The 18,867-nt window shown below is 27.1% G+C and overlaps 1 protein-coding gene across 2 annotated transcripts in view; it reads right to left on the reverse strand.

The window, feature by feature from the left end:
* Positions 1-17,985, reverse strand: part of LOC117171465 — a 213,826-nt gene extending 195,841 nt beyond the window's left edge. For both annotated transcript variants that reach the window (XM_033358809.1, XM_033358808.1), the window contains exon 1: positions 17,226-17,985. In XM_033358809.1, coding sequence (XP_033214700.1) covers positions 17,226-17,517 — 292 coding nt within the window. In that variant the 5' untranslated portion in view covers positions 17,518-17,985. The remainder of the gene's footprint in view (positions 1-17,225) is intronic.
* Between the last annotated feature and the right edge of the window lie 882 nt (positions 17,986-18,867).

The following is an 18,867-nucleotide window of genomic DNA, read 5'->3' on the forward strand; positions in this document are numbered from 1 at the left end:
AATTTTGAATAAAGTAGTTTAATTTTCAACTAAAGAAATTAATTTTTAAATCACATGAAAAATCTCTAACTTTAACAATAACAAAAATGAATATTTAACAAAATAGTTAAATTTTCAACCAATGAGATAAATTTTCCTCTCATATGATAAATCTTCAACTGCAATAGGTAAAATGTTTGTAAAAAATTAATTGTTTACCCAATTTTTAACCAAAAGGATGAATTGTCAACAAAAAATATTAATCATCAACTAAGAAATGAATTTTTAAGAAACTAGTTCAATTTTTAGCCGATTAGTTGCATTTTTAATCAAAAATATTAATTTTGATCAAAAATGTTTATTTTGTACCAAATAATTTTTCAACAAAAATAGATGAATTTTCAACTCAGAAGACAAGTATTCTGCACCAAATTTTTAACAAGACAGTTGTATTTTTAACAAACAACTAAAACAAGTTTCTATCAAAAGGGTTAAAGTTTCAAACAAAAAGACGAATTTTAAGTCAAAAAAGATTTTTTTATCAAGGAAGACAAAAAATTAGTCCAAATTGTTAAAGTTTCAACAGAAACAGATTAATTTTTAACGAGTTGCATTTTTTTAAAAAAAAAAGGTAAAATCTCTACAGAAACAAATGAATTTTCAGAGCAAAAAGATGAAGTTTTAACAAAATAGTTGAATTTTCTTTAACAACAAATATTTTAGTCAAGAAAGAAAAAAAGTTTCACTTAAATTGTTCAATTTTCAAACAAGCAATGAAATTTTCAGACAAAAAAGATTAATATGGAAAACAAGAAAAAGGTGAAAACGGTAAAGTTCAAAGACTGTGAAGTCTGCGATAAATAAATAGGAATTTTGACTTATTTTTAATAAATAAATTTTAGGCTTTGTAATTTAGATTAAATTATGCTAATCTTAATGTCAACATTACTATCAAATTAATAATAATCACTATAAATAAAGAATCAAATGTTTAAATTTAACACTCAATACCATTTTTTTAAATATTAAAAATTTTCCCGCTTTAATATTTGAAACTTTGGAAACTTTTCCAAAGTCTCATGCAACTTTTCATTTGGCAAAAATTTCATGAAAATTTACAACTCTATCAGTTGCTTCCTTTTTCGATTGTAAAACCGAGAGAGAAAGTTACAGACGATTGGTAGTGTACTATAAATAAAATCTTTGGTCTCCTGACTCTTCTGAGAGTCGGTCAACCGGTTAAGGGACTCGAAAAATTAATATTCATGTATAGGAATGACTGGGAGTAATTTCACTAAATTATTGTGTGTGGGAATTTCTTAATTAACGAGAATCATTTTTCTTTTTAAATTAAGTAAGCTCTATCCCACCGCTGTCATCCTTAAGGGAGGAACTTCTTATAGGACACTTAAAATCAGACGTTTTTTTGCGAATTTTTGAGTCATAAAGTATTTTTATGCCTTGCGGAATTTTAAATAAAATTTGAATTAAAACTACAAAAATAAGATTTTAATTATTTTGTAAAAATAAATAAATTAAGGACGTAATAATTTTAGAAAAGAATTTGCTTAATTAAAAGCCCTAGCATTATTTACTTTTTAAAAATAAAAACCGAGAATTTTTAGGTACAAATTATTTCTTTACCTTAATTAGTCAAGTAAGAAAACCCATTTTTTGTTTACTTGAGACTTTGAAATATTTTTTATTTAAAAAATTGAAATAAATAAGCATTCAACTGTTGGCTATTTTTTTAATAGTCATATTAGGATATCTTTCAAAATCTACTTAAAGTAAAGTTAGCCAAACTGAATAAAATTTAAACAATGGAACCATTTGGAAAGAGATTCACTTGTAATAAACCACTGATTATATGTGCGTTTCAGGAACTTCAGTCATGCAAAGTTAGCCAGCAGGAAAATATCATTTTGTCTGGTTCGTGATTCCGCACAATAAGGGACAGCAACAAGTACATCGTGATGAGTAAAATACACAACAGAGATTTTTAATTTATTACTATAAACTAGCCACTACTAAATTATTTATAAATTTTAAAGGTTTTAAGAACCGTGATGAATTTTATTCTTAAATATTTTTTATCTGAAAATATTGATGAGAAGAATTCCTGAAAATAAAATCAAGAATCTAACGACCAAATTTGGATAAATTTGATTCTCCAATTTTGGTCGTTAGATTCTTGATTTTATTTTCAGGAATTCTTCTCATCAATTTAATTATTGGACGTTAAAAGGGAGTTTAAATTGGATTGTTATCTTATTCATATATCCTAAATTTTATTCTGAAAATATTTTCCTTTTTCTGTATCAAATAAAGTTACGATTCAATAGTTGAATTTTCAGACTACAAAGAAAAATTTTGAATAAAACCGTCTAATTTTTAAACAAATTTTCAAACAAAAAAGATTAAACTTCAACCAAATATTTAAATTTCCAAGCCAAAAAGACAAATTATTTGAAAAACAGTTGAATTATTAAGCTAAAAGCTCATCTTTCAACAAAAATATAATTTTTAACGAAAAAAGATGAATTTTCAACCAAATAGTTAAATTTAAAAAAATTGAAGCATAAAGACGAATATTCATAAGGCAGTTTAATGATCGGTCTGAAAAGATGATTCTTTAATAAAAATATCGTTTTCAACTAAGAAGGAGGAATTTTTAACAAAATTGTTAAAATTTTTATTGATAGAGTCGAATTTAAAAAAAAACAGAGAAATTTTGTAACGAACAGTTAAATTTTGAGGGTAGACGACAAATGCTTTAAAAGAGTTGAATTTTCAACGAACATGATTATTTTTAAAGAAGAAAGATGGATTTTTAAATGAATAATTAAATTAAAAGCAAAATGAATTTTTAAACAAAAAGTTGAAAGAGTCGAATTTTCAAACAAAATAGTTGTAATTTAAACCAAATAGTTAAATTTTTATTCAAAAAGACGAATTTTGTAGATGAGTTGAATTTTTAGCAAAAAGTACATTTTCAACAGAAAAAATGAATGTCCAACATATGGCTCATAATTAACAAAGAAAGGTGAATTTTTCACTAAATAGTTGGATTTTCGAGCAAAAGGACTGAATTATTTCAAAGACAGTTGAATTGTTAACCTGAAAAGTTGTATTTTCAACAAAAAAAAAGGTTATTTTCAACGAAATTTTTTTTAACTGAACAGATGAGTTTTCTACAAGAGAGGCGAATCTTTTAGAATACGTTTGAATTATTAACAAAAAAAATCATTTTCAACTAATTTCAATTAATTTTTGACAAAAAAAGATGAATTTTTAACAAATACGTCGTTTTCAACCATGAAAGATGAATTTTGAACGAAATGGTTGAATTGAAAGAAAATTTTTTAATTAGATGATCGGACATTCAATTTAAGAAAACAAATTTTCAAAAAAATAGACGATTTTTTTAAAATAGTTGAATCTTCAAACAAAACCAAAAAGTTTCTTGAAAACAGTTAAATTTTCAACAAAAAAATTCATTTTCAAGTAAGGAACATAAATTTTAAAAGAAAAAAGATTACGTTTACACCATAAAAAATACATTTTGAAAAAATGGATCATTTTCAATAAAATATTTACATTTTCAAGCAAAAAGAACAATTTTTTAGAAGGCAGTTGAATTTTCGAAACAAAAATTAATTTTGAACCAAGGAAAATGAATTTTTAACAAACAAAAAAATGAAACAAAAAATTAATTATTCAAATAAACGAAATTAAATTTAAACCAAAAACAGTTTCATTTTCAACAAAGAACTGTTTTCTATCAAGAAAGATAAATTTTTATTCAAATAGTTGTATTTTAAATTTAAAAAATAATTTTTAACCAAATACTTTGACTTTGAATTAAAAGAGTAGATTTTTAACTAAATAGACGATGTTTCAAACCAAATAGTAGAATTTTGAAGGAAAAAGATGATTTTTTAAGAAGAGAGTTTAATTTTTAATCCAAAAGGATGAATTTTCTTTAAAAAAAATGATTGTCCAACTAAACTTTTGATTATTTAACTAAAAAGGCCAATTTTACTTTCAACTGAAAACAAGGAATTCTCAATGGAAAATATAAAAGTTGATATTTAAACAAACCAAAAAAAAAAACGATTTTTCAACAAAATAATTGAATCCTCCAACAAAAAAAGATTAATTTTAAAACTAAAAGTTGAAAAAATTTCAATAAAATAGTTGAGCCTTTAACCAAAAAATATTAACCCAAAAAAAGTTAAATTTTCAATCAAAGAGATGACTTTTACACTAAAAAATATGACTTTTCTTCCAATATTAATTTTTAATACTTAAGCACGAATTTTTGATCCAGAAAGTCAAATTTTCTTCCCAGAAGGTCGAATGTTCAACGAAACAGTTGAACTTTTAACAAGAATTTTTAACAAACAGATCGATTTTTTTAATAAGAAAAATGATTTTTAACCAAATAGTCGAATTAAATCTTTGTAACCAAATAGTTGGACTTTCAATGAAAAGAGATGAATTTGCAAAAAATAGATAATTTCTTTAGAAGAAATTTAAATTCTCAATAAAAAAAATAATCCAAAAAAGACGAAAATTGAACAAAATAATTAAATTTTCAAACAAGTAATCGAATTTTTAATCAAAAGAAATGGAGTTTCAACCAAAAATAGTTGGACTTTGCCATTGGTTCTCTTAATTTATTTCGCATTAGGGCGAAAAAAATATAAATTGGGAAAGGGGAATAGATGAAAGAGTAAAGACTTTCAGCAAATTTTAAATTAATTAATTTGAAACATTTTCGACATAAAAATGTCGAACTGTTAAGGCTTTAAGTTTCAAAATATTAACACTTTGAATAAAGATTCAAGAAATTACAAATGGTTTAAATTCAAACATTATTAATTAAAAGTTTTCTAACTATAAAGCTTCAATGAGAAATTATTCAATTTTGAAAGTTCTTAATTAAAATGGTCCAATTTTTATAGTCTTGAATTTCAATTTTAAAAGTTCCATTCTGATTAAAATAAATCCTGCAAATAGCATCCTTCTGAGAAAAAAGGAAAAGTTACGTTTTTTTATCGAAAAAATGCAGAATTCAAGAATAATAAATATCTACGGAATCGTATTATTATTCAGACTCTAATTAGAAAACTCTTTGTGCTTTATGAATCTTAAACGTTATATTTTAATTTAAGATCTGAGATACTGGAGACGTAGCATTGAAATTGGATCTGGGGTCGTCAATATTCAATTTTTATTGTCATCCAGCTTTTCATTCGAGAAAGAAACTGATGCTTGGATTATAATACGGAATACGGATGACAGGAAAAGTTTTTCTGATAACTTTGCCAAAGCCAGGAAACGAAGGGAACATGGGTTATGATTTCCCATTCCCACGAAAACTCATAGCACAATGGTGAATCCTCTATATTCGCTGTCCCCTTTTATGGAGTCCTTTTAAGGGGATTTGACCTAACATTATACGTCAAATCATGACTAGCTTAATATTGTTCTGCTCCTTTTGTTTGATGGCTATTGTTTAAGCTCCAGAAGACAATGTGACTTTTGAAGTTTGGAATCGTGATTAGACTTTTGGTCTGAAGCCAAGTCAATCGGGGTTCTTTGAATTCTCCAAATTTTTTATGTTCGGTAACGATGCCACTAATCAAGTTTTGGAATCACTTTAGAAATAAAAACTAGTGCTACTAGTGTCACGAAATTGAAAAATAGTGCTAAAATAGTGTCACACATTTAAAAAATAGGTTTAAAATAGTGTCTAAAATAAAAAAAGTGTTTAGTGAAGAATTAACTTTTTATTCCTACAAAAATTATCAGTTTTGTAACATAATATTTTTAAAGTGTTAAAAATTAGTTTTAATGTTTATTTAAGATGTTATTCTTTAGTATATAAATTATTTCTTTTTTTTCAGTTGAATGCGAAATGAATCAATAGAACCCAAAAAGACAACCCAACCATTTTTGGGTGAAAGTTGATTCTTTTGGGTTGAAGTCTACTATTAAATTTATGGTTGAACATTTTATTATTTGGTTAAAACTTGAATTCTTACCCAGAAAGTTGAACAGTATTGTGAATAATTCACACTTGTTTGTTGAAATTTTACGGATATTTGTTTAAATTTGTCTTTTTGTTTTGAAAATTCAACAATTTGATTGAAAATCTGTTTCATTCTTGGCTATCAAATTTTTTGTTGTTGAAAATGTAACTATTTTGTTAACAAGTCATACTTCTTGGTTGAAAGTGTAACAGTTTCGCTGAAAATTCATGAATTTAATAGACTATTTTTCTTTCTATGCTAATACATTTTTTTAGGTGAAAATTCAACTATTCTTTTGAAAATTTAACTATTTTGTTAAAAATGCATCCTTGTTGGTTGAAAGTTCAACTTTTTCGTTGAAAATTCATCAATCTAAGTGAATTTTTTTTCTTTATTAACTAACACATTTTTTAATAGAAAATTTCATTGTTTTGTTGAAACTTCATCTTTTTGGTTTGCAAATTGATCTCTTTCTGTAGAAATGTAATCCTTCTTAGTTAAAAAACAACAACAATTTACTGGTTACAAATTAATATATTTCCAATAATAATTAACTTTTTTGTTGAAAATTTAACTGATTTGTGCAAAATTCGTATTTTCAGTTCGAAAATCTAACAATTTATAGAAAATGAGTGTAGTTTGTTAAAAATTCCTTTTTTTCTGGTAAAAAATAAATATTTTGGCTAAAGCTATAACTATTTTTTTGAATTTTAATGAAAATCTTAAATATTAAATTACCTACAAAATTTAACCAATTCATTAAAAATTCAACTGTATTTAAAAAAATGTGTCTTTTGGCTTGAAAGTTCAACAATTTGATAAAAAATTGAACTATATTTCGTTCAAACTTAATCCGTTTTGTTCAAATATTTTGAAAGATTTCCCTTTTTATATGAAGATCTATATTTTAGAACAGAATTAAAAAAACAGTTAAATCCCCGATTCAATAATTAAAAAATTGATATTTAACTTTTGAAAAATGAGTCTCCAATTTTTATCTGAAATAAAAATCCAGAATTTTCTTATTTCTAAATTACTCTGTTAATAAATCTAAAATATTAATAAAAACAATCTTATTTTTCCCCTAATTAATATGACAATTTTTTGTGAATATTGAAAATTTATTTTTATAGATCGACTATTTTCCTCATTTTCATTTTTTTTTTAATCATAGGTGCATCGACAACGTAATTTTTTCAATAACTAGTTAATTAATTAATTATTGAAAGAAATAAAAGTATTTTTGTGTTATCACTTAGTTTTGTTAAGCCGTGAAAAGAATATGCAACAAGAATAATCACAAAAAAAAAATAACAATGATGGATTCTGACCCACTTCTAAATCGAACTATACCATAATCATATACTTAACAGTCTATAGGGGCATGCGTTACTTAAAAATAATTAGTTTAAGCCAATAAATCGAATTTCGAAAATTTGGCTTTTTAAAGGTTCCAAAACATTTTTTAAACGAATTGAAGTATCGTGCAACAAAAGCGCATCAGTGCTAAATTCCAGGCGATGTCCATTTGATCGCCGTCTACCTGGTTGCTCCACCCCCTCTATCGAACTTCCCCTCACCCAGCTGAGAGACCACCAGACTGCTGCAGCTGATCCTTGTCAGCAGGTTTTTTTTTTTGTACCTAATATGGAATAAAATACGAAACATCCACATTTTTTAATTTTACAGTTAGTAATTTAGTAATATTGCATTCGAAATCTACATTTTAGGACGATTCTAACAATACGTTTCGTATTTTATTCATAATTAAGTGCAAATGATCCCCACACGCAAGGTCCAGCGGCAGCAGTTTTACAATCCTTCAGCTGCATACGTCTAAGTTGGGCAGTGGGGGTAGAGCAAACAGGTAGACGATGATCAAATGGACATCGCCCGAAACTAAACACTGACGCGCTCATTTTTTTTTACTGAAGCCCGAAGATCCTTTAGTTCGTTGCAAACATGTTTTGGAAACCTTGAAAAGCTTTATTGAAATTTAATTTCTGGTGAGACGTAATTTGAACTCGAATACAAAAGACCATTCACACCTTACTCTTCCTTTCTTCCGGAACTTCTTTTCAACCTGCGTATGTCCTTTTAAATATTCTGTTTTCTGGCGTAACCCCAAAAAGAAAGCGAACGAACTCTCATTGCATTTTAGTAAAATGGTGAAATCCCATGGGATATCCCATCTACCTGAGTCAGCTGTTTAAAAGGGAACTAACGGACAAGTTAGTCTGTAGGTGATGCTTATGGTCTTAGGCCTTAGGGGACTGACTACACTACAGTTTGTTACAATCTAGAATGGAACGAGCGAAGTTAGGGACCTCATTCGACCCGACCAGACGATGCCGTGGACACTCCTAAAATTCCTGGCTCGAGAAGCCTCAGCTGTTTGCCAATGGAAGCCATAGAATCGGGCTTTACTTTACTTTTACAAGTTTACATTTACGCTTACACTTACGCTTTCCGGGTGGTCACCAAACGCCATTTTCAAATTTTCCTGACCTTTACCTGATTTTTTGCTGATCAATTTTTCATTTTGCTTGACCATTAATATCCAAGGAGCAGAATTTTAATTTTGTGATATTTTTCACAGAGAATCTTTTACAAAAAATAAAATAATTTCAGATTAAAATAAATATAATTGTCGTGAAAAAAAGACTTTTGAATAAAATAATTCAATTTTCAACAAAATAATTTAATTTTCATCTTTCGAAGGTGAATTCACAACCGAATGATCGCACTTTCAAATAAAAATGATCAAGCTCCAATTAAAAACAGTTGGATTTTTAAACTAATAATTAAATTTCCAGAGCAGTTGAAATTATAAAAAAAAAGAATTTTCCATTCAAAAGATTGAATTTTCTGTCCATAATGACGAATTTTCAACAAAAGAGTTGGATTTTTGACTAAGAAAGATTACTTTTTAACAAAATACTGAAATTTTCAACAAAATAATTAAATTTTCAACTAATTAGTGGAATTTTTTCCTAAGTGATAGATTTTTCTATCTACTAAGATAAATTGCCAACTAAATAGTTGAATTTAAAGTCAAAAAGATGAATTTAAAAAAAAACAGAGTTTTCAACACGAGAATCTGAATTCTCAATGAAAAAGATAATAGCTTATATTTAAATTACAAAACTTTAACAAAATAGTTTATTTAAAAAAATAAACTTTAAAGTTCAAAATAACGAATATTCTAAGAAATAATTCAAATCCAAAATTAAAGACGTGAGACTAAAATTAAAAAAATATATCGAATTTTTAACAAATTATAAAAACTTTTACCCAAGTAGATCAAAGTTTCATTAAAAAAGATGAATTTTCAAGAAAACAATTTCACTTTGAATTGATGAATATTCAACCAAAAATATTTTTTGAACATAATGGTTCAATCTTCAACCAATTAGTTCAATTTTCAACTAAAAATATTTTTATTTAATTAAAAAACAGTCTAATTGAAGAAAGAAACTTGAGCAAAATAGTTGAATCATCAACAAAAACAGTTAAAATTTCTGAACAAAAAAGGTGCATTTTTAAAATATTACTGAAATCTACAACAAAACAGTTGAATTTTTAACTAAATAATTGAATTTGAAACTAATTGAAAAAATTAACTATTTGGATTAATCTTTAAACAAAAAGTTGCATTTAAAACCAAATATTTGAACTTAAAAACCGTGAAGGTGAATTTTTAAGATTAATTAATTTTTTAACAAAATAGTTGAATTTTTAACCAAATACTTGAATTATTAATCAAATAGTTCGATTCTCAACCAAAAAGATAAATTTTAAAATCAAAAGGAAGAAGTTTCAACCAAGAAGAGTAATTTTCAAGTTAAAAAAATCACCCTGTATAAAGTTTCAACAAAAGAAAACGATTTTTTCGACAAAATGGTCAAATTTTCAAACCTGAGATGAACCTTAACTAAAAAAAAACAGATTTTTAACAAATTGTTTTAACTTTCACCTAAATAGTTGAATTTTTAATTAAAAAAGATTAATTTTCAAGAAAATATAGTTCAACTTTATACAAAGAAATGATTTTTCAAATAAAATTATGAATCTTTAAAGCTAATAGTTAAATTTTCAGTTAAAAAAATAATTGTTAACTACATACAAAAAAAAAACATTTTTCAATTTGTGATGAATTTGCCAATAAAATGATGAATTTTTAACAAAAAAATATTTTATTAACATAATGCTTCAACTTTCAATCAATTAGTTCAGTTTTCATTAACAATAAGATTAACCAGAAAATTATTTTTTTATCAGTTTAATGATTTATTCTGAATAAAAATCAAAGGTTTTTAAGTAAAACTATATTTTTATTTGGTCAAAACTTTTTTTCCTGTAAAATGATCATTTCGAGAGAATAATCTATAATTCCACGAAATATATCCACAATATTCACGCCTAAACTAACTCATCGTTCATTCTGAAGGAAAAAGGTACAAGAATCGAGCGTATAGTGAAGGATCGTGTTTCGTCGCCATAGGGATGCTCAAAACCTGGCGGAACGGACGCACGTGCTCGTCTTTCTACGCTTCAGGAACTACATACAATTTAAAATTTTAAAACTCCCTTGAAGAAAATTAACCTGCATGATAATCAGTCGTCACGCAAGGTGAGCTTTCTCTCTTGATACAAACTTATAAAGGTACTTTTCCTGCTTTTATAGCAAATTACAAAATAAATTACGTAAATAAATTCTCATTAGTCTAGGAAAATATCTTAAATTAATAATAAATAAGCAATAATTAAATAATTAAATAATTAAATGATTAAACAATCAATTACTCAGTTAATTCTTGATTAGTTTGAATAATTTATTGTTAGAGTTTAACAAATGCAGAATTTTAATTAGGATGAATGCCCTGAAGACAATTTAACAACTGTAGAGTGTACTTAGTCTATTATTCAGTATTTTCTATTTCAGAATATGCTTGAGTCACATTGTATTACAGTATACAATTACTGTCGGCCGCAGGAATAATTATACACGTCACGTTCTCAACGGTTAATTATAGAGGAAAAACGTAGCCGAGTGGTTGATTTCTTGCTGGCTGAATAAAAGATTTTCCAGAAATTGACTGAACCTTCATTTTCAAAAACTAGGACAAATATTTCATCATCCTCTTGAAGGCATTGAGTATATCGGAATTTTCCATAAAACGAAACAGTGAAATATAAACAAAAAACTTCGGAAAAAATAGGAAAATTTCCGTAACGTTAGACATTTCGTTAATGTAATCGTAAAAATCCGTTGAAATGCCTTGAAATGAAATTTATTTTATTCCCTAAAGTTTTCTAGAAATTTCTTGAGATTCCTTAAAATTGATTGAAATCGTATAAATACATTGAAAAAAAATAGAAATCGTTTAAAATGCCTTGAATATTCATAAAAAAAATTGTTTACGAAAGAAACGAATTTTCCACAAATAAGTTCCATTTTCAACTAAATAATAACTTTGCAATCAAATATGCTGTTGAATTTTCAGTAAAGAAATCTTATTTTACCAGAAAAGAGGTTCCACAAATTACATGAATTTCAAATCAAATAGTTCAAATTTCAAACAAGAAGATTGATTTTCTAACAAAAAGACGAATTTTCAACAAAATAAAAACAATTTCAACCAAAAAGTTGAATTTTCAAACAAGAAGATTACTTTTCTACAAAAAAATGTCAATTTTGAAGAAACTACATACATTTTCAACCAAATAGTTGAGTTTTTAAACAAAAAAGATCAATTTTTAACAACAATGTTATAGTTAAAGTTTTATTAGAAAAAAATATTTTTCGATTCAAAAACGATTTTCCTACAAATCAGGTGAATTTTCGACTAAATTGTTCAATTTCCCAGACAGCAAGACGAGTTTGTTACAAAAAAGTTGAATTTTCAACAAGAAAGTTGTTTTAGAACCAAACAGTTGAATTTTGAACAAAACTGTAAAATTTCACTAAAAAAAAAACTAATTTTCAACAAAAAAACTAAATTAAAAAAAAGCAGTTGAATTTTCACTCTAAAATATACATATTGAACTAAGAATTTCATAGTTAATATTTCAACTAAAAAATATTATTATATTTAAAATCGAAAATAATTTCGAACCTAATAGTTGAATTTTTAAACTAAGAAATATACATTTTTAAACTAAAAATGTCATAGTAATTTTTTATTACAAAAATTAATTTTGAATAAAAAAACGAATTTTCTAAAAATGAGATAAATCTTTTGCCAAATTTTGGACTAAATTTTTTATTTTTGCAGTCAAGCCAAAAATATGATTTTTAAACCAGACAGTTATTTTTCAATCTAATACTTGAATTTTCAAGTATAATTGTAAAATTTTCAGTTAATTAAATTTTGACCTTTAAAGACGTATTTTGATCGAAAAATGTCATAGTTAATATTTAAAATAAAAAAACATTTTTATTTTAAATCAAAAACAGAAGATATTCAGCCAAGATGATTAATTTTTTATGCAAAAAAAACTTCGATTTTTGAACAAAACACATTAATTTCCAACCAAATAGTTGCATCACTAACTAAATAAGATATATTTTCTGAAAAAAGTGGAATAGTGAAATTTTCAGTTGAAAAAATTAATTTTCGACCGAAAAGATGAATTTTTAACGAAAAATGTCATAGTTGGTATTCTAACCCATACATATTAAATATTTTTATTTAGAACAGTTGGTTTAAATAAAAAAGACCCATAATTTGTATCAAAGATATTTTTATAACACTTGTTTACTTTTTTGTAAAATCAAATTATTTTATTGAACATTACAATTGTTTATTTTCTGAATGAAATATTTTAAAGTTTAGATGCTATATGTTTAAAATCTTGAATTTATCAGCCATCTGTCTTAAATTGTTTATTTTTACATTTTTATTGTTAAAATTCTCATGCTTTAAAATTCGACGATTATTTGGAAATGCTTTAAAATTTAAATAGCATAATTTCGACAGCCATAAATCTTCAAGGCTTTCTCATTTATCAATGCTTTTAAATTCAGATGAATATCTGTACCTTTGAACGTTTTGAAATAGACATTTTTTGATCTTATAAGCGTAAAGTCTTTTTTATTTCTAAAATTTTAAGCTTTTTTTTGATAATTTAAAAAGATTACATTCTTTTATTCGAAGGCTTTCGAACATCCGGATTTTGAGAATTTTAAGAGTTTAGGGTAATTGAAGGATTTTGGGTATTTGTAGAGTTTAGTGTATTTTAAAGATTTTCGGTATTTATCGAGTTAACGATATTTTAAACATTTCAGCGTATTTTAAAAAGTGGCAAGGAATCTTGAATAGATTTATTCATTTTGAGGGATTTTAAAGATTTTTGGTGTTTTAAAAAATTTCCTGGGTATTTGCAAAAGTTAAGTTTATTTCAAATATTTGGGTTATTTAAATAGTTTAGGGTAATTTAAGGATTTTGGGTATGAGAAAGTTTAAGGATATTTTAAAAGTATTTTTTTAAAATAGCAAGGACTTTTGAAGTTATTTAGATAATTTTAGGATTTTTAAAATGTTTTAGAAGAATTCCTGGATATTTTCAAGAGGTTAGGGTATTTCAAAGTTTTGGGTTATTTAAAGAGTTTAGGGTAATTTAAACAATTTGGAAAAATAAAGATTTTAGGATATTTTGAACATTTAGAGTATTTCCAAAAATGGCCAGGAATTTTGAATAGATTGAAATAATTTTAAGGGATTTTAAATATTGTTGTGTTTTAAAAAAAATCTTGGATATATTTAAGAGTTTAGGGTATTTCAAATATTTGAGATATTTAAAGAGTTTAGGGTAATTAAAAAAGTTTGGGGTAATTTAAAGAGTTTAGGGTAATTTTAAGAGTTTAGGGTAATATAAAGATTGTTGGTATTTAAAGACGTTTTTTATATTTTAAAGGATTTTAAAGATTAAATATCTATTTTTTTCCATATAAGAAAGTGAAAACCGATACTTTGTACCTATATACGTAGACTTATAGACAATAGATGGCCAACCCCACATTTTCATTAAAGGCTCGGTCTTTTAAAGCAACCCTTGTTTTTCCGGAAGATCGAGCGAAATTGGTGTCATCGACATTAGGGGCAACCCTATAGCTATAGAGATATACTGATGTACTCGATACTTTTTTACAAGACTCGTTTTCAGTAGAGTGCTCTTGTCTCCCTGGAAAGCATCGCCATCGGTAGCTGAAGAGAACAAGGGAATCTTTGTCGAGGAGAGGAGAGGCTAATCCTCATCTCCTCTCAGCAAAACTCGCTTTCTGTTATGCACTCTCATAGGAAAGCAACTTGCTCCCCGTTTCCCACGGTTCGCCAGGTAAATCTCGAGTCGGGAGTTTTTAGTTTCCATCCTCCTGTTACCAGCCCGGTGCCCGGCGGAGGCTTCTTTTCCCTGTACTCTGGCCATCCACCCTGCGGGGACTCCTTCTTCAAGGAATGTCCTTTTACCTTCAACGTCAACGTTCAGTTTCTCCATACCGTAACGATCAAAGGAAATGAGAATGGCTGTAATATTGCCAAACATCGAAGGAAGTAAAAAATCCTCTCTTGGGTAAATGCTTAATAACCGTGGACGTGACCAAATACACCGCACTGACCAGTTTCCGACTTTCTGTTTGCTTTCAATATCCGGAATGTTTACACTTCGTGAACAAATTATTGAAACCATGAACAAGAATTCTTGGAAGAACTCTAGTCTCTAGTGTAGTGTTAATAAAGATAAGAGTCTATTGATAAAAAAGAACTCGAAGTTTTACTGAGACACGTGGAAATCAGGGAAAAGTCAGGGAATTCTGTTGGACAGTAGAAAAATAATATAAACTGTATATTGATGCCAGCAGATCACTTCACTCATTGAACAAACCACAAGTAAAATTAGGAATTTTTCTTTAAATAAGAATTTTTCTGAAATTTATGAAAATTTTCTTTCTATGAATTGATATAAATAAATGTTCAAACCAATCTTCATAGTGTAGTAATTCAGACTGCTCATGGGAAAGAGACAGTTTTAAAAAACATCCTCGAAATGTAAATTTTACAGATTCGGGTTTCAAAAGTTAAACAACAAATTCTGTAAAAAATTTGAGATAGTTTGGTGTATTTTAAAAGATTCCAAGAAGTTTTTAACAGATTTTTATATTTTTAAAAATTAGCAAGTGTTTAGGGTTTAGGGTAATCAAAAAATTTTTGGTATTTAACAAGTTTTTTTTTAGTATTTTAAAAAATGGCAACCATTTTTTAATAGATTTCAATAATTTCAAGCTATTCCAAAGGATTTTAAAGACGAAATATATATATATTTTTTAATTCTATGGAATTTTCAAGATTATTAAAAATTGAGAGTTTACAAAAGATTTTTAAGAATTTTAAATATTTTAGGGTATTTTAAAAGATTCCAAGGAATGTTCATAAATTGCAGTAAATTAATAGGAATTCAAAGAATTTGATATATTTTGGAGTCTTTTTAATTATTCTAAGTCATTTTCAAGTACTTATTTGAGATATTTTAAGATATTTTTAATTGTTCCAAATCATTTTTAAAAGCTTTAAAAATCTTCAAGAGATTACTAAAGATTCAAAATATCTTAGGATATTTTAACAAGATATCAAAGGATTTTTATTAGTTTTGTCAAATTAATGAGATTTCAAAGATTTGTTTTTTTAATTCCAAGGGATTTTTGAAAGCTATATAAAATTTTAAGGAATATCAAAAAATGTTAAAGAATTAAATATATTTTATGGTATTTAAAAATTTTCAAAAAATGTTCAATTGATTTCAGTAATTTGATTGGGTTTCAAATCATTTGAAATATTGCAGAGTATTTAAAATTATTCCAAGGAATTTTGAAGATCTTTAAAAATTTGTATGAGTTCTTAATAGATTTCAAAGTATTTTAAAAATGTTAGAAAATTTAAAAAGATTCTAAGAAATTTTAAATTTATTTCAACAATTGAAAGGTATTTCAAAGGATTTGTAATGTTTTGAGACATTTCAAAAATCCCAAAGCATTTTCAAGGGGTTTTGAAAAATATGAAGGGATTTCCAAGTATTTTAATTATTTTAAAGTATTTAAAAAATTTGCATGTGAATAAGGAACAAGATTTTTTAAGATTTCAAATATTTTAAAGGACTCTAAAAACTCTCAAGCTAGTTTAATAAATTTTCAAGGATTTCAGAAAATATTATTCGATTTCAAAAAAATTCGCATGATTTTATCATATTTTAATGGAATTGATAGTATTTATTCAAAGATAAGAAGAGATTTTGAAATATTTTTTCAATTCGTTTGAAACCTTTTGGAATTTACACTGAATTCTTATTAATTTAACCTTAATTCTTTTAAATTCTATTGAATTCTCTTATGTTTTTAGAATTTCTTGAATTCCTTTTAAATTTACTCAATTATACGAAGTTAAATATATTTTTAAACATATTTATGGTTTAATTCAAACTTAAACCTTTTACGCTCAAATTTCATTAATTTTTTAAAATTCTTTTGCATTTTCTTCTAAACTCATTTTTTTCAGTTCAACATGATTTTTTTTTATTGAACTTGAATTTTTATAATTAGTATCGAATTCTTCTCAATTCCCTTAAATTCCTCTGGATTCTAAGTTTACTGAAGTCCAGGCATTTTTTGGATTACTGGATTTCCTTTAATTAATTTGAATTCTTTTAAATTTAACTTGAATTTCTTTAAGTTTTAAATTTTAGTCTTCAAATATTAATAGCCAGAGAAAAAAAAACTTGTCAGAGAAAAATCAGGAAACTTTGCCAAAGAAGTGTTTGAAGAAAGGCACTGAACATAGTCTTACCGAATTATCGAAAAGGAGTCTAAACATTTCGCCAGAAAAGTGGAAAACTGCAGAAAACTAAAACTCCAGAGCCCAGAAGGTGACCGACATTGCCCACATTCATCCTCCGATTTCTTTTAAAGGAAAAGTGAAACGGCTTTTTCATACATAATCTTTATTAAAGACCCCCCACCCCCCTGGCTGCCCTGAGGGTTTACCCACTTTATGATAATCTCTCAAGCCTTATCCAAAGCATTTATGCTAATTTGCCGATTTTTTTTCTTCATTTTGAATTTCAAATGATGTCAATTATCTTATGATGAGAATCGGTTTCTTCTAGCCGGAAGGTAATAATCGGTAATCAGACTAATGACAAATTGGTACTCACGGACTGGTATTTTCTTGGGATCGGTGTTACTCAAGTGTTCCTCGACCTTGTCCAGCCTCTGTCTGAGTTTGCCACTTCTGTCAGCAACGGTTGTCAATTCCGCTGTCAAATCGGCAAAAATATCTTCAGCCGCTGTCAATAAGGATGCCAATTGTTTGAGGGAGGCCGTGAGGGCTCCATTCGCCACGGCCTCCAATTCAGCCCCCACTGGCCAATCCTGGGAGGCTTTGCCTTGGGGCACGTGGCCTCGAGATACATAACGAGGCTCTATTTTTCGAATCACGAACGGCATTTTTTATATTTTCTTTTTGCCACACTTGCACACATAACAGAAAAACACCCACTTATCCGATTTCCGATCTCGAAGTCACGAGAGACTCAGAGAGTGAACTCACAATCAGCGAATCCTGGGAACCGACCAGAGGACATTTTCAATTTTAACCCTAGAACGATCCTTTCTCAACAAGATAAGAAATACACTTTTTACTTTCACATGTCTCGCGCATTACTTTAGGCGAATTTTTTAAATTGCGCGCGAAAATAAAAATTTGAAAAGAGGTGATTTCTCGCCTCCCCTCGTAGGGTTTGACATTTCGCGGTTTTCGTTGCGGAAGTAACAAGGACGTTACTTCCTGGAATGGGGTTCGTTTTCGAAAAAATTTCGCACTTCGCGTCGCGGCATTTTCGTGGGTATTTTTTTGGGGGGATAGAAAAACGACCCTCACCGAATAGCAGCGAGCGACACAACGGTCGTACACGAAGTGCCGGCCGGTTCAACAACAAACCTGGCGAACGTTCTCCCATTCAATTCAAGCGCACCAATCCCGCCCTTTGAGAAAGCACGCGGCGTGCGATCAGAGTGACATCTGGGAGCAAGCATGTCATGATGCTTGTGAAGAATGTCAACTCTGCTGGTAATTACTGTTCCTATTATTAAAATTTTAACATTTTTCTTAAAAATTGTTTAAATTTGTGAATAAAGGGGGCTTTCTCAGACTTTTCTGGAGTGTAAAGGTAAAGAGTGATTTTCACTTGACCAATTTTTAATTTTTAATTTTAACAAATACTTACATTTTTAATCAAGAAATGAATTTTCAACTCAAATAAGAAATATCCTTAACCCAAAAATTGAATTTTCAATCAAGAAAATTAGTTTTCAACCAAAAAGGGTGACTATTTGAAAAATGCATCAACTTTTAAGAAAACATGTACATATTTAACTTAGGAAATGAATTTCCAATTTAGAAAAAGGAATCTTTAAAGAAGAAAATTAATTTTCAACCAAGAAATTAATTTTCAACACAAATCAGGAATATCCTTAATCCAAAAAATTAATTTTCAACCAAGAAGGTTAAATTTCTACCAAAAAGATTAACATTTAAAAAATACATGTGTTCTCAACAAAATATTTCAGTATTTACCAAAGAAATAAATTTCCTACTAAAATAAGAAATCTCTAACCAACAAAATGAATTTTCAAAACAAGAAGATTAATCTTCTACAAACAAAATTTATTATCAACAAAAGAAGGTAAATTTTAATCCGTACACAGAATAGTTAAATTTCCAGTTAAAAAAATAAATAAATTTTCAACCACAAAAAGAGAGTTTTCATAAAAATAAGTAAATTTTTAAGAAAAGAA

The sequence above is a fragment of the Belonocnema kinseyi genome, chromosome 4 (assembly GCF_010883055.1).
Source record: "Belonocnema kinseyi isolate 2016_QV_RU_SX_M_011 chromosome 4, B_treatae_v1, whole genome shotgun sequence".
Classification (NCBI taxonomy): domain Eukaryota; kingdom Metazoa; phylum Arthropoda; class Insecta; order Hymenoptera; family Cynipidae; genus Belonocnema; species Belonocnema kinseyi.